The 16,487-nt window shown below is 44.9% G+C and overlaps 1 protein-coding gene across 1 annotated transcript in view; it reads left to right on the top strand.

Moving 5' to 3' along the window:
• The window catches only part of ADGRV1 (adhesion G protein-coupled receptor V1), a 450,458-nt gene that overhangs the window by 180,959 nt on the left and 253,012 nt on the right, over positions 1–16,487 (top strand). Inside the window, 9 exon segments of the mRNA XM_064176319.1 lie at positions 3–248; positions 250–312; positions 315–408; positions 5,677–5,794; positions 8,083–8,191; positions 8,193–8,255; positions 9,064–9,100; positions 9,103–9,305; positions 15,954–16,361. Of these exon segments, the coding sequence (XP_064032389.1) occupies positions 3–248; positions 250–312; positions 315–408; positions 5,677–5,794; positions 8,083–8,191; positions 8,193–8,255; positions 9,064–9,100; positions 9,103–9,305; positions 15,954–16,361 (1,341 nt within the window).

The raw sequence follows: 16,487 nt of genomic DNA on the forward strand, positions 1-16,487 counted from the left end.
AGTTTGTTTACGTGGAAGAAGATGCAAGCAATGGTACCCTCAACACAGTCACACTTCATATCAAAAGGACCAAGGGGTTTGCTGGTAATTGTGAAGTAACTGTTAAAACCTTTGGGGGAGTGAGTGCACAGAGTGGAGTAGATTCATATCCTTTTGGAAGCACTGATGGAAAATCAAACTTCACGTGGGCAATTGAAGGAGAGTATTTTGAGGAACAGTCTGTCTCTCTGACTTTGTTGGATGGAGAAAGAGGAAAGCAAGGTGTCCATAAAAATTATTGATGATGATGAGCCTGAGGGACAGGAATTGTTTTATATGTTTTCCTCTCAAACCCTGAATGTGGAGCTCAGATTGTGGAAGGAAAGGATGAGTATGGATATGCTGCTTTTGCAACAGTGATTATTGCAGGTAAAATCCTTTCCCCTGGAAAAATGAGTAAATACATGCTAATTAAGTAACAGTAAAATAACTATATGTTCTAGTAGCAATTTTTATGTAAAGATTTGGATTCTATCACAGTATCACCAAGGTTGGAAGAGACCTCACAGATCATCAAGTCCAACCCTCCACCACAGAGCTCAAGGCTAGACCATGGCACCAAGTGCCACATCCAATCTTGCCTTGAACAGCCCCAGGGACGGTGACTCCACCACCTCCCCAGCAGCCCATTCCAGTGTCCAATGACTCTCTCAGTGAAGAACATTCTCCTCACCTCGAGCCTAAATGTCCCCTGGCGCAGCTGAGGCTATGTCCTCTTGTTCTGGCACTGGCCACCTGGAGAGAAGAGAGCAACCTCCCCCCTGGCCACAACCACCCCCTCAGGTAGTTGTAGACAGCAATAAGGTCACCCCTGAGCCTCCTTTCTCCAGGCTAACCAATCCCAGCACCCTCAGCCCTCTCCTCTTAGGGCTTGTTGCTCAAGGCACTCTCACCAGCCTCGTCGCCCTTCTCTGGACACGCTCAAGCATCTCAATGTCCCTCCTAAACTGGGGAGCCCAGAACTGACACCACAGTACTCAAGGTGTGGTCTAACCAGTGCAGAGTACAGGGGCAGAATGACCTCCCTGCTCCTGCTGATTCACACCATTCCTGATGCAGGCCAGGATGCCACTGGCTCTCATGGCCACCTGGGCACCACTGCTGGCTCATGTTCAGGCAGGTATCAATCAGCACCCCCAGATCCCTCTCTGTCCTGGCTGCTCCTTCAGCCACTCCGACCCCAGCCTGTATCTCTGCATGGGGTTGTTGTGGCCAAAGTGCAGCACCCTGCACTTGGAGCTATTGAACACCATCCCATTGGACTCTGCCCATCTGTCCAGGTGGTCAAGGTCCCGCTCGCAGAGCCCTCTGCCCTCCAACCCAGCCACATCTGCCCCCAGCTTAGTGTCATCTGCAAACTTGCTGATGACTGACTCCATGCCCTCATCCCAGATCATCTATGAAGATGTTAAGAGGATGGGGGCCCAGCACAGATCCCTGAGGGACACCACTAGGTGACTGGCTGCCAGCTGGATGTGGCACCATTCACCACCACTCTCTGGGCTCGGCCCTCCAGCCAGTTCCTAACCCAGCACAGAGTGTTGCCATCCAAGCCATGGGCTGACAGCTTAGCCAGCAGTTTGCTGTGGGGGACAGTGTCAAAGGCCTTGCTGAAGTCCAGATAGACCACATCCACAGGCCTCCCCACATCCACCAAGTGGGTCACCTGATCATAGAAGGAGATCAGGTTGGAGAGGCAGGATCTGCCCTTCCTAAATCCATGTTGGCTGCACCTGATCCCTTTGCCATCCCTCAGGTGTGCAGTTATTGCCCCCAAGATAACCTGCTCCATCCAGCACTGAGGTCAGGCTGATGGGTCTGTAGTTCACGGGTTCCTCAATCCGACCCTTCTTGTGGTTATAAGCAGGATATTCTGTTCCCAAATCTTGAGTCTTCTAGATCAGAGGAAACATCTATTGCACCAAGCCCACAATGAATCTCTTAGCAACATGTCTCAAAATACAGTTTCACAGATTGCATTGAGCTGAAAGAGATTCTGAAAGCTTATCTAGCCCAACCTCCTGCAGTCAGCAGGGACACCTCCAACTAGATCAGGGTATGCAGGGCCACGCTGATCTTGACTGTCTCCAAGGACAGTCCACACATCAAATCCGTGACTCCAGCTTAGAGAGAAGGATGTTGTTGGGCCTGTGTCAGAGTCTTTAGAAAAGTCCAGATAGATGGCATCTCTTGGTCTTCCCTTGTCCACTGATGTAGTTAGACCATTGGAGAAAGTCACTTGGTTGGTCAGGCAGGATTTACCCTTGGTGAAACCATGCTGAATATGTTGAATCTCCTCCTTGTCCTCCTTCCAGTAGGATCTTCCCAAATAGAGGGGTAAAATAATAAAGAAAATGCTGCCTGTTTCTGGTTTTGCCACATTTTACTTCTTGAAGGGAAAGAACTGAGATTGATTTCTTTTTCTTGCAGGCTTTTTTGTCACTTTTCTGTTACATGGGCTTTGTACAGAATATGAAAAATGGTTTCTTTTTGTTCTTTGATATATGCAGCTCAGATTTGCAGGAAGAATTTTTCTTCCAGTAACTGCAGTCTGCTGTGAAAAAGTGATGTTAGAGCTCCAGTTTTTGCTTGGATTTTAGGTGTCCTATCAGACTTAATAGAGTATAAACTGAATTTAACCACTCACATTAAGTTTTAGAAACAACTTAGGAGTTGGAACAGTTTAGGTGAATCAGGAAAATTAGTGTGATGTCCACCTACAAGACGGGCTTGTAAGGAGGACCCAGGGAACTACAGACCTGTCAGTTTGACCTCATTGCCAGGAAGACCATGGGGCAGGTAATTTTGAGTGCCACTGTGTGGCATGTGTGGGGCAGCCAGGTGTTCAGGCCCCAGTCAGCATGGGTTCATGAAGGGCAGATCCTGCTTGGTGAACCTGATCTAGAGGTCCTGATCTCCTCTACAAGGAGACCAACTTTGTGGGTGAAGAAAGGGATGTAGATCTGTCTACTTGGACTTCAGTAAAACCTTTGACTCTGTTTTCCATAGGCTGAGGGGAGACCTTCTTCTTCTCCATAACTACCTGAAAGGAGGTTGTGGTGAGGTGGACGTTGATCTCTTCTCCCATGTGACAAGTGAAAGAGAAAATGGCCCCAAGTTCTGTGAAAGGAGGGTTAGGTTTGAATACTGGGAAATAACCTTTCTTCACTGAAAAGGTTGTGAAGCCCTGTGACAAGCTTCTCAGGGCACTGGTGGAGTCCCCATCCCTGAAGGGGTTTCAGAGCTATGTAGATGTGGTCCTGAAGGAAACGGTTAAGTGGTGACCTGGCAGTGCTGGTCTAATAGTTGGACTTGATGATCTTAAAGGTCTTTTCCAGCCAAAATGATTTTATGATTCTATACACTAGATGTTGGTGTATTCAGATCATCTTTAAAAAACCCAAGGTAAGTATTGAGGACTAGGATTAAATGGTGCAGTTGGATGAGGACATGCAAGAACTAAAATGATGGATGCAAGAACAAATTGATATAAAACACATGCCCCCTTCATGTGCACACTTGTCTAGATTCACCATGCCACCAGCTGCATGATGTCCAAGTTACCACATATCTGTCTGCATAGCCAGAAGTTGGAATTCGAAATGGTGCTGAAAACCACAGAAGTGTATTAACATGCTCTAGAGTTACACCCTGAGCACAATGAGTAAATAAGTTAAGATTGGGATGCAACTTACATTAAAGAGAAAGGTCAATTTGGTGTGCAGGTAGAAAGATGGCACAAGTTACTTTTTCCTGCACGCATATAAGCAAGCATGCCATATTTGTTAATGTTCAGTGTATATGTATCTATATATTGATATATGTGTACATTCACATCTAACAAGCACTGCCTTGGAAGCAGATTGCCTTTCACTTACAGAGTGAAGTCATCACTACCCTTAAGGAGAAATTCTTTAGAAGCAAGAGTTAATGGACACTGTGGAGACATTAGTGTCCCCCTCATTTAGCTGATTTTTTTTCCCCTCCACTGCCCTTTTTTTGCAGTTATTTACATTCCATGAGAATAATGCAGCTTCCTAGCTCCACACACTGAATTAAAGATGCAGGAGAAAAGCTGATACAGCGATTTGGAGAAATAAATGGGTTCAGCAACTCATGGATGGATAAGAAAGTTCAAGTCATGTCCTTGGAAGCCATCTTTACCGATAGCCTGTTAGGTCATGTTGTCCATGTAGAAGCATGCCAAGACCCCATTTCTGTTTAGGAAGCATGTGATTGAAAGGTTATGGTAAACATAACATATCTGCAGTGGTGTTGTTAAGGCAAGGCTTTTGACAGTGTTCTGGATTACTGTAAGACTCTTTTGAGGTCAAGTGACACAGAATTTAGTCAGTTTGCTGAATGCTGCTTAAAATGCAAGTATGAGAACCCTGCAGAGAGACCTAGACAGACTGGATGGGTGGGCAGAGGCCAAGTACAAGGTTCAACACTTTGGCCACAACAGCCCCAAGCAGCACTACAGACTGGGGACAGAGTGGCTGGAGAGCAGCCAGGAAGAAAGGGACTTGGGGGTACTGGTAGATGGTAAGCATGAGGCTGCAGTGTGCCCAGGTGGGCCAAGAGAGCCAATGGCATCCTGGCCTGCAATAGGCCAGGGAGGTTATTCTGCCCCTGTACTCAGCACTGGTCAGGCCACACCTTGAGTCCTGTGTCCAGTTCTGGGCCCCTCAATTCAAGAGAAATGTCGAGATATGAGAATGTGTCCAGACAAGGGCGAAAAAGCTGGTGAAGGGCCTGGAGCACAGCCCTGTGAGGAGAGGCTGAGGGAGCTGGGGTGTTTAGCCTGGAGAGGAGGAGGCTCAGGGGAGACCTCATTGCTGTCTACCTGAAGGGAGGTTGTAGCCAGTGGGGGGTTGGTCTCTTCTCCCAGGCATCCAGCAACAGAACAAGGGGACACAGTCTCAAGTTGTGGTGGGGGAAGTATAGGCTGGATGTTAGGAGGAAGTTCTTGCCAGAGAGAGTGATTGGCATTGGAATGGGCTGCCCAGGGAGGTGGTGGAGTCACCATCCCTGGAGATATTGAAGAAAAGCCTGGATGAGGCTCTTAGTGCCATGGTGTAGTTGATGGCTAGGACTGGGAGATAGGTTGGACTGGATGATCTTGGAGGTCTCTTCCAACCTGGTTGATTCTATGGTTCTGTGATAAGGAGTATACCTTCATAAGGAATGTATTTTTCTAAACATCTTACTGTACTAGTTAAAATATTCACTGAATCATAGAATGGGCTTAGGTTGGAGGGGGCCTTAGAGTTCTCTACTCTAACCTCCCATTATGGGTGGAGATGCCCCCTCAGCTAGACTCAGGCTGCTCAAGGCCTCATCCAGCCTGGCTTGAACACCCCCAGGGAGGAGACATCCACAGCTCCCTAGCTATTCCAGATCTCTCCACTCTGGTACTGAAGGACTTCTTCCTAACACCAGTCTAAACTTGGTCTCCCTCAACTTCAACCCATTCCCTCAGCTTAAATATTAAAATGACATTTTCCTCAAGTGGTCCCAGTGATTCTTTGCAGCATGCTTTTATTAATTATTTTTTTAAAAAGCATTATCCATATTAAAATTATAATTTAGTCCCATCTTTCTTCCTCATTAATTTCATGGACTGTTGCTGTGCAGGAAGTGATCTCCACAATGGGATTTTGGGATTCGCTCCAGAAGTACAAAGTGGTCTTGTACTTGATGAGGACTCAGAAAACAGAGAGGTGCTGCTGATTGTCACAAGGCAACCTAACAGGTGCAGGCAATTTCTGATTCAAGTTCTCTTCCTACAGGATGTAATATGCTGTGCTGAATCACAGAAGCTGCTGTTAACGGAAGAGGCTGGCACAGAATTCTATAATAAATATTTACCTTCAGGTCCTTCAATAACTTCCCAGAATTTGACAAATGTGCTTTGAAGTTGTGAATATTATTAGGTCTGACACTGTAGGTATAAGCCAGAAATTAAAAACAAAAAAATGCCAAACAGAAAACCACCACCAAATATTTCCAACCTTTATCTTAAGGCTACAAGTGTGAAACGTATTTTCACTGCTGCTGATGTAACTCAGATTCTCAAGAATGAGTATGAATACTAAAATGAACAATAACAAAGCTACCTAAGTGTCAGTACTATGCTTATGTCTTCACTTAGATATGGATTTTTTTTCTAAAAAACACACTGTTGTGGAGGGATTTCTCTTATTCCTCCTCTGTTAGGGGGAGGTGAGAAATTAATTTGAGGTGGTATTAATTTTTTTATAAAATTATTTATTAAAATTAATATTTACAAATTTGTGCCACTCCCAACCACTATGAAATCAAGTTCGTAGTGCAAAGTTATGAAAACAATTGGGATATATTTACAGGGATTGGATTATTAAATGGAAATATCAAATTTTCAACAACTATAGACAGAAAGAAAGATTCCCTTAGGCTTAATGCCTCTTAACAGCTATACTGTCTGCCCAGCAAGGGCTGAAACTGTGTCTGCTCTTAGGACAGAGGTAACTTATTTTACGAAGGAATTAAAGCTTGTTTAATGTGTTGCTTTTAAGTATTAATCATTGGTCACCCTCCTGGGATTGTGTCACAGCGTGTGCCCAGTATTCAGGTCTAGGTGAAGCTGGAATCTGTCCCGGCTTGCAGGAGATTGATAAGTGTTCCCAGTCCTCTGGGGTAAACAGGATTTCTCTGACCTCTCCTCCTGGTGAAGTGGTCTCTGCCTCGGTGCTGCTGCTTCTGGATGCCATGTCCAGAGATGATCAGCTGGCAGAATTTCCAGGTGCAGGAGGAGGATTTGACCATGCAGCTTCTGACAGTCGGTCTCACAGCTAGCAGGCTGTGTTTGTAGGTTAGCAGACAGTCTGGAAGGGTCTGCTGAGTCTGGATTCTTTCCAGGCTTACAGGGACAGCTGGCAAGCAGGGTCTGCTGGGCTGCAGGGAGACTTGAGCTCCATAGATGAATGCCGGATAGCAAGCCATATGTACAGCTGCTGTAGGCTTAGGCAGGGGGCTCTCAGCTCCCCATATATGTACCAAGTGCAGGCGTGCATGCGCTCTGCTTCTCAAAGGGGTTCGCAGACAGCTTAACTGTGCCTTGAGATCAATGCAAGAGGTCTGTGTCTCAGTAATGCTTGCAAGTGAGTAAGGGCCTGACTCTGTGTCTAGGCCATGCAAGCAGGTCAGGGCAGCAGGGTGCTGCTATATGATCAGAGAGCTGAGTCTGAACTTCTAAGTCTGAAACCTCTGAATGCTCTGAACACTCTGAATGCTCTGAACACTCTGAACACGTGGTGCACCTTTGCACTCCTCTTTATAGACTCTGGGCCGAGATTCGTGGCTCATTTGGCCATCTAAAGTGACCAATCAGGCTGGCAGTAAGCCAAACCTTACTCTTAATAGGCAGTAGCTGTTTGCCTAGACCTCCCCAATAGGGGAACACCTGGGCGGACCCCAGGGGTACAGGGATTGGTGTGTGTGTGTTACACAACCTGTTTTACTGCCCATGGGTCCCTGGCAGAAAAAACATGTCCAGGCATGTAGAGGCATAGGAGGCCTCAGTTTTGGGGCTGCTGCCCCTCCACCACACACCCATATATCCTGCACATCTCTGTGTACTTAAAAAGATGTGCTTAAGAACTCTAGTTCCTTACACCTAAAGGAAGTAAAGTTGCTCCTATAGAATAGAAGTTATTTTCCTTATAGAAAAAATTCTGCCTGGCCTTCCAGGCATATAGTTCCCATAATATTAAGGATAATACAGGACACATCTTCTATCTTCTGGTCACCCCATGTAATGTCATGTTTTCTGAAACAAGATTGGTAAGAACATGGGCACCTATAGTTGTTTTATTTTCTTCCTGGGTGTACCATCTGGTAACATAAGCAAGTTTTAGAGAAAGTAATTTAAATAGAGAAATTTTCATCTTAAAGCTATGTATTGCCTTGTATTAAGTGTTGAATCAACATAAAACCTATGTTAACCTCTGTGGTTTTCATTCCCTAAAGCAGTAGTGCTCTCCTTTTTTAATGTGCTTATAGGGCTTTTGAAGACGTGAAGATCTTTTGGCGTGTGACCTTTAATAAAACAGCTGTTGTTCTTCTGAAGGATGGCATGAACTTGGGGAATGAACTTGTATCTGCAGTGGGTGGTCACTACCTGCCTGGCAGGTGAAACGAAATGCAACATCTCCATTGAAATAAAACCTGATAATGTAAGTAATTGTTGCTCATTTATGTGGAGTGGTTACGGCTTTGAATTGCAGTTTATCAAGATGAAAAAAACCACCTGTGGATCCAGAAAGGCACTGATAGGTGTTAACTTGGTATCTGCTCGATTCCTCTGCAAGCACATGGTTTAATTTGCAAGCTTGCACAGTCTCCATTACAACTGGTAGAAATTCAGGAAGGAGATGATCTTGAAAGATCTTTTCCAACCTGGTTGATTCTGTGATTCTGTCTCATAATGAGTGCATTAAGCTTGTTAAACATTTAGTGTTCCAAATACTGGGGCTGAAAAACAAAGTGTTTTCTAGAATTTTACCTGAGTTCAGTACTTAATATTACCAAGTTAATTAACTGCAGTTTCAGAACTGCAGTTTTTCCACAGGTGACCAGAAGATCACATGCCCCTTCCTGGCAAACAGAAAACGAAGGAGAAAATTCTTGCTAAGATGTGGCATCAGCATATGTCCATAGACTGGAATAATGAGCTGTTGGAGCATTTGCAGTCATGTATTATGGCAAATTTACAGCCACAATATATGCATTGTATAAACAGATACTTTATTGCAATATGTTCTACGTGGAAGACCTGAGGTTTTCATTATGGCACATGAGGGCGGTGCCTACTGCAATATTTCTAGGATATTTTTCATTGTGTTTGCTGCACATTTCAGGAAATATGTTTATGGTGTTGGTATAACTCATCCATTGTTCTTTCAAAGTAACACATAACCATTTTTTAAGCTGCAAGTAAGTAGTAGATCGTACAATGATGTGAAAATCATCCCTCATTTACAGGTACCTGAATTAGAAACATACTTTTTTGTGGAGCTCATGATGTAAGCACAGGAGCTGCATTGAACAGCAGTGCCAGGTTTGCTTTAATAACAGTTCTTGAAAGTGATGCTCCTCATGGTTTAGTGTATTTTGCTGTGGGATCTCGTTTTGCTGTGGCTCATAAGAAGACATCCTTAGTCAGTCTGCAAGTACTTAGAGATTCTAGTACATCAGTCACCACCGTGGTTAGCTACAGCATGCAGGTAAGACATTTATTATTATTCAACTTATATTTATCATTAAACTGTTTTTTGTTCTCTAAAGTAAATGTGACTATCAGTATTTTTTCAGGAAGCAGTGAAACATCTTCTGGATGATGTGATCTAGTTTCCTTGTTTTTTTCCTTTAGCAAAAAGACATTGTTCTTGTTGCACTGTTGAGTGATTTTTTCTCATAGTACCCTCCAGTAGCCTCAAAGACTATGGTCAGTTAGGCATTAAATACACTTCTTTGAGAGTTGTGGTCAGTGGGACAGAGTCTAATTGGAGGCCTGGATCTAGTGGGAGTCCCTCTGGGGGTCAGTACTGGGACTAGTACTATTTAATACATTCATCAGTGAGCTGGATGAGGCCACAGAGGGCACTGTCAGCAGATTTGCTGGTGACACAAAACTGGAGGAGTGGCTGACACACCAGAAGGCTGTGCTGCCATTCAGCAAGAACTGAACAGACTGGAGAGGTGGATGGGGAGAAACTGAGTGAAATCCAACCACGACAAGTGTAGAGGCTTGAATCTGGGAGAGAGCAATCCCATAGACCAGTGTGGGCTGGGGACTGACCTGTGGGAGAGCATCTCTGGGGAAATGGTCCTGGTGGACAGAAGGATTCCCATGAGCCAGCAATGTGCTCTTGTGGCCAAGAGGGCCCTATGGCATCCTGGGGTGTATTAGAAGGGCTGTGGTGAGTCGGTCAAGAGACGTTCTCCTCTCCCTCTACTCTGCCCTGTTGAGACCTTGTCTGGAATGTTGTGTTCCAGTTTTGGAGCTCTCAGTTCAAGGAGAACATAAAGGAACTGCTTGAAAAAGTAGAGCACAGAGCCACAAACATGCTGGAGGGATTGAAACATCTCCATTATGAGGACGTCCAATGATAGGACCAGGGGCTGTGAGTGCTGGAGTGGAGGAGGTTCCACCTGAATGTAAGGATAAACTTTTTCACTGTGAGGTTGACAGAACTCTGGAAAAGGCTGCCCAGAGAGGTTGTGGAGTTTCCTTCTCTAGAGACAGTCAAAACCTATCTGGATGCATTCTTGTGACTTACTCCAGGTGATCCTGCTTTGACAGGGCGTTTGGACTTATGATCTATTGAGATCCCTTCCAATCTCTAGCGTTCTGTGATTATGTTATTCTGTGAATCTTTATTTGAGCTAATATTCTTATAAGCTTCCAATTTTTGAGGTTCCTTTCTCTGAAGTTATGTTTTGTCATGGTGGGTATAGCTACAGTGGCACCATACACAAAGCACACACAGAAAAAGAGAGAAAACTTTCATCAAAATTTATTCCATGTTCTTGGAAGTACTAAACTTGAGAATTGTTCTCCCAGTTGAAAATTTCATGTGTTGAAGTCATAGAATCATCCCCATTCGTTTTTGTTATCTTCCTAGCTGTAATACCAGACTCATAATTGTGGACCTGGTTATCTCTAAGTAAGTACCTCATTGTTATTCGGAGACAGTGAAGTTTCTGCTTTAGCAGAAGCAACACAGCTACAAGACACAGGATTCCTTCCACTCCTTTTAGCTATGAATCCATCATCAGAGCACAGGCTGCAAGGGAGATTCCTCCAAGTTTGCCATCACACTGGAATAGTGATGTGCTTTGAATTTGTGGGATTTTTTGTGCCTAAAAGCATTATTTCTGGAGAGGATTATTATAATGAAGCATTATATGTCCAGTGTCCTCACCCTTTATAACAAAAGATTTTGATGTCTGTTGTTACATTGTGTTCCTGTTTATTCTAATTGATAGGCTTCCATGGTGTTTCCATGCATTTATTATGCAGTAGCTGCCCAATATTTTAGTTAAATTGCGTGGTAACAAATTTTCACATTATTTCCAGGCAGGAGTCTGTTACAATTCAGAAGAAGATGCTACTGTTCAGTGTATATTTCAGCTAAAATATGACTACAGTTCCTTACGTATTTGTATTTTTTAATATGGTTTGGACAGATTCACTCTGTGCTGGATCAAGAACTGGCTGGATGGCAGAGCTCAGAGAGTAGTGGTGAATGGTGCCACATCCAGTTGGCAGCCAGTCACTAGTGGTGTTCCCCAAGGATCAGTGCTGGGCCCAGTCCTGTTCAATATCTTTATTGATGATCTGGACGAGGGCATTGAGTCCAGCATCAGTAAGTTTGCAGATGACCCCAAGCTAGGAGCAGGTGTTGATCTGTTGGAAGGTAGGAGAGCCCTGCAGAGGGACCTGGCCAGGCTGGATGGGTGGGCAGAGGCCAGTGGGATGAGATTTAACAAGGCCAAGTGCAGGGTTCTGCACTTTGGCCACAACAACCCCAAGCAGCACTACAGGCTGGGGACTGAGTGGCTGGAGAGCAGCCAGGCAGAAAGGGACCTGGGGGTACTGATAGATAGTAAGCTGAAGATGAGCCAGCAGTGTGCCTAGGTGGCCAAGAGAGCCAATGGCATCCTGGCCTGCATCAGGAACAGTGTGGCCAGTAGGACAAGGGAGGTATTCTTCCCCTGTACTCAGCACTGGTCAGGCCACACCTTGAGTCCTGTGTCCAGTTCTGGGCTCCTCAATTCCAGAAAGATGTTGAGGTGCTGGAACATGTCCAGAGAAGGGCAACGAAGCTGGTGAGGGGCCTGGAGCACAAATCCTATGAGGAGAGGTTGAGGGAGCTGGGCCTGTTTAGCCTGGAGAAGAGGAGGCTCAGGGGTGATCTTATTACTGTCTACAACTACCTGAAGGGGCATTGTAGCCAGGTGGGGGGTGGCCTCTTCTCCCAGGCAACCAGCAATAGAACAAGGGGACACAGTCTCAAGTTGTGCCAGGGTAGGTATAGGCTGGATATTAGGAAGAAGTTCTTCACAGAGAGAGTGATTTCCCATTGGAAAGGGCTGCCCAGGGAGGTGGTGGAGACACCGTCCCTGGGGGTGTTCAAGAAAAGCCTGGCTGAGGCACTTAGTGCCATGGTCTAGTTGATTGGTTAGGGCTGGGTGATAGGTTGGACTGAATGATCTTGGAGGTCTCTTCCAACCTGGTTGATTCTATGATTCTATGATTCTAATCTAACAGCTCTTTTTTGGAGCTGTCAAGTGGTCAAGTGCCAAATATTTGTACTTTTGATATCTGTAAAATAAGAAGTCACAGCAGACAGGAGGCATGAGGTGTGAACTGCAAGCAAATGCTATTTCATTCCTACAAAGGATGCTTGAACTCTTTCCTTCTCACTGGTGCTTTCGTTGCCACTTACCTCCTTTTGCTAGTTCTCAGTGAATGAATAGAAACTTCTCACTGGAGTTAGCAGATGATGTGATCCTGTTCTAGAGCAGCTTTGTACAAACACACACAGTGATTTACCAGTTTCTCCTGGGAACTTGGAAAATGCCTGATTTTTTCCCAAAAGTGAAGTGCTTTCAAAAGGAATCTAATATTTTGGAAATTAAAATCCTTGTTTCTCACAGTAGGAGAGCTTCAGTTAAGAGATGCTATGCAGTCTGTACTTACTAAGTGAACTGAAGAATCATATATTTGAGTAATGTTAATTTCCACTTAAGGAAAGGTTATTATATTGCCAGATACAATATCAAGGTTATGGCAATTGACAAAAAGAGCAAGATTGTGAAGAATAATTGTCAATAGAATTTGTTCAAACCTTACAAAAGGCATCAATAATCCCTTCACAGGGAAATGAGGCCATAAAACATTCCTACAAAAGACCATCTGTCTGCCCTGCGTGTCTGTCCTGTACTGTTTGCTATGCCTTTGGGCCTAAATGGATTGTTATTTAAGTATTCTGGGACTGAAAGCATGATGAGTTTATATAGTTTGGGCACAGATTTCCGAAACCAACGAATGTGGGGAAGAGCCTGGAGAACTGTTGCGGAGGGGGTTTCTCTATTCCTCCCTTATTAGGGGGAAGTGAGAAATTAATTTGAGGTGGTATTAATTTTTATAAAATTATTTATTAAAATTAATATTTACAAACTCTTGCCACCCCCAACCACTGATTAGTTCTTTTGTGCAAATTTATGAAAACAATTAGGATATGATATATGCACAGGGATCTGATTATTAACTATCAAATTATCAACTATAGACAGAGAGAGATTTCCCTCAGGCTTAATGCCTGTTTAAGAACTATGCTGTCTGCCTAGCAGGGGCTGAAAGCTGTCTGCTCTAAGGCAGAGGTAACTTCCATTACAAAGTAATCAAAAGTTACTTAGATTTGTTGCCCTTAATTATTAATCACCCTCCCCAGGTTGTATCACAGCCTGTGCCCCATCCGGACTTTGTAGAGCTGGAATCTTCCCGGCTTATAGGGAAATGATAAATTTCCCCAGTCTCTGGGGTAAACAGGTTTTCTAACCTTCTCTCCTGGTGAGAGGTGGTCTCTGCCTCCACGCTGCTGGTTTTCTGGATGCTGTGAGTCCAGGGATGATCAGCTGGCAGGATTCCAGGAACAGGAGAAGAATGCTGTCCGTGCAGCTTCTGGCACAGTCCTTTCACAGCTAGCAGGCTGTGTTTGTGGGTTTGCAGACAATCTAAAAGGTCTGCCGTCCTGATCCTTCTTACCAGGACGAAGCTAGGAGTCTAAGCTCCATAGACAAATCAAGATAGTTGGCCGGTGTGCACACCTGGCTCTAGGCTTAGGGGCTATTGGCTCCCCATATATATCAGGTGCAGACTTGAATGTGCTCTGCTTCTAAAGGAGTGCAGACAGGTTAACTGCGAGTTGAGATCAATGCAAGAGGTCTGGGCCTCAGTGAACATGCAAGTGAGGGCCAGACTCCATGTCTGGGCTTTTGCAAGCAAGTCAGAGCAGCAGGATGCTGCTATGTGGATCAGAGAGCTGAGCTGCACTGCAGGCAGGGTCAGAGAGCTGAATCTGAACAGCTGAGTCTGAACACTCTAACACTCTGAACACGTGGTGCACTTTTTCACCCCTCTTTATAGACTCTGAGCCGAGAATCATGGCCCTTTTGGCCATCTAAAGTGCAAGAGGTCTGTGTCTCAGTAATGCTTGCAAGTGAGTAAGGGCCTGACTCTGTGTCTAGGCCATGCAAGCAGGTCAGGGCAGCAGGGTGCTGCTATATGGATCAGAGAGCTGCGTCTGAACTTCTAAGTCTGAACCTCTGAACGCTCTGAACACTCTGAATGCTCTGAACACTCTGAACATGTGGTGCACCTTTGCACTCCTCTTTATAGACTCTGGGCCGAGATTCGTGGCTCATTTGGCCATCTAAAGTGACCAATCAGGCTGGCAGTAAGCCAAAACCTTACCTTAATAGGCAGTAGCTGTTTGCCTAGACCTCCCCAATAGGGGATCACCTGGGCGGGACCTCAGGGATACACGAGCTGGAGGTGTGTGTGTGTTACACAACCTGTTTACCACCATGGTTCCTGTCAGGAAAACATGTCCAGGCATGTAGAGGCATAGGAAGGCCTCTGTTTTGGGGCTGCTGCCCCTCCACCACAAGAATAAAATCTTATAAAGAGCTATTGAAGGAGCTGGGGATGGTTAGTTTGGAAAAGAGGAGCCTGAGGGGAGACTTCATCACTGTCTATAGCTACCCAAAAGGACATTGTGTAGAGATTGGTTCTGGTCTCTTTTCACAGGTTTAGTCTGGACATTAGGAAACATTTTTTCACAGCAAAAGTGGCCAGGCACTGGAATGGGCTGCCCAGGCAGGTGGTTGAGTCAACAACCCTGGATGTGTTTAAAGGTCGTTTAGATGTGATGTTTGGGGATATGGTTTAGGGATGAACTTCATAGAATAGGATTCTTGTCTGGGCTTGATGATCCCTAGGGTCTTTTCCAGCCAGAATGTTTTTGTAATTCCGTGAACTCCATGCTGCAGACATAAAATTACACCAGGCCCTCCAGAATTCACCTTACAGCTGTACCAACATTTATCTGCTGTCCTTCCACCTAGAAAAGCTTCATGATTTTTGTTTCTGGAAGAGGAGTGCAATCCTGTTTGTTCCTGACTGTCTATAATTTTCCCCTAGGTTGTCACTGACTACAAGCAGCAGATTGTTCTTTCAGAGAGTCACAGGATCACAGGATATTAGGGGTTGGAAGGGGTCCAAGGAGATCATTGAGTCCAACCCTCCTGCCAGAGTAGGACAATACTATCTAACACAGATCACAGAGAAACACATCCAGACAGGCCTTCAGAGTCTCCATAGAAGGAGACCCCACAGCCTCTCTGGGAAGCCTGTGCTCTGTGACACTTAGAGCAAAAAAGTTCCCCCATGTGTTGAGGTGGAACCTCTTTTGCTGCAACTTTCAGCCATTGCTCCTTGTCCTATCCCAGGGAGCAAGTGAGCAGAGCCTGTCCCCCCACCTCCTGGCCAGCCCTCAGATATTTATAAACATTTTTCACATCCCCTCTAAGTGTTCTCTTTTCCAGACTAAACAGTCTTAAGTCTCTCAGCATCTCCTCATAAGCCATGCCCTCCAGTCCCCTAATCATCCTTGTAGCCCTCCACTGAACTCTCTCCAGCAGATCTCTGTATATGTGACACCATTCCTAGCTGACAACTTGAAAGACAACTTCATTTTTACATGTTTAAATTGTACTCTTTAAAAATATGTGTTCTACATCAGTTGGTTCTGAACAACTTAATATGCCATAGTGTTACCTAAACTCTTCTGGTTTGTTTTAAGGAGCTACAAAAACCTGAACCAATTGGCCGGACTTTCATATCTCCAGCTGTGGCAGGACAAGATTTTGCCAGATCTGAAGGTTTACTGACATTTGAACCTGGACAGATAAATAAGTTTCTGGATGTGACCCTGATGCCAAATACAGGATCTTTAAACCCATTTCCTAAACGTTTCCAGGTTGTGCTTTCCAATCCCACAGGCGGTGCCAGAGTAGATGATGTGTATGGCCTCTCTAACATCACCATCGTCTCAGAGTTGGACTCCTTGCCAGTTTGGGGGCTGATTGATCAGCTGCATCAGCCTCTTGATGACACCATTTTACACAGAGTCCTCCAGAATCTGAATGTCAAAGTGGCTGCAGAAACTACAGAAGAGCAGCTTACTGCTGTGCTGCATATAATAAATAAGGTAAACTTTTCATGTTCTTTATAGAATGACCAATGGATTTAATTAATATCATAACACATTAGTTTGTGATAGCATGAAGGTTAGCATCCACTGCAGTGACTGAGGGGTGCTGACTGCAGAAATGGA

The sequence above is a fragment of the Pogoniulus pusillus genome, chromosome Z, assembly GCF_015220805.1.
Source record: "Pogoniulus pusillus isolate bPogPus1 chromosome Z, bPogPus1.pri, whole genome shotgun sequence".
Classification (NCBI taxonomy): Eukaryota; Metazoa; Chordata; class Aves; order Piciformes; family Lybiidae; genus Pogoniulus; species Pogoniulus pusillus.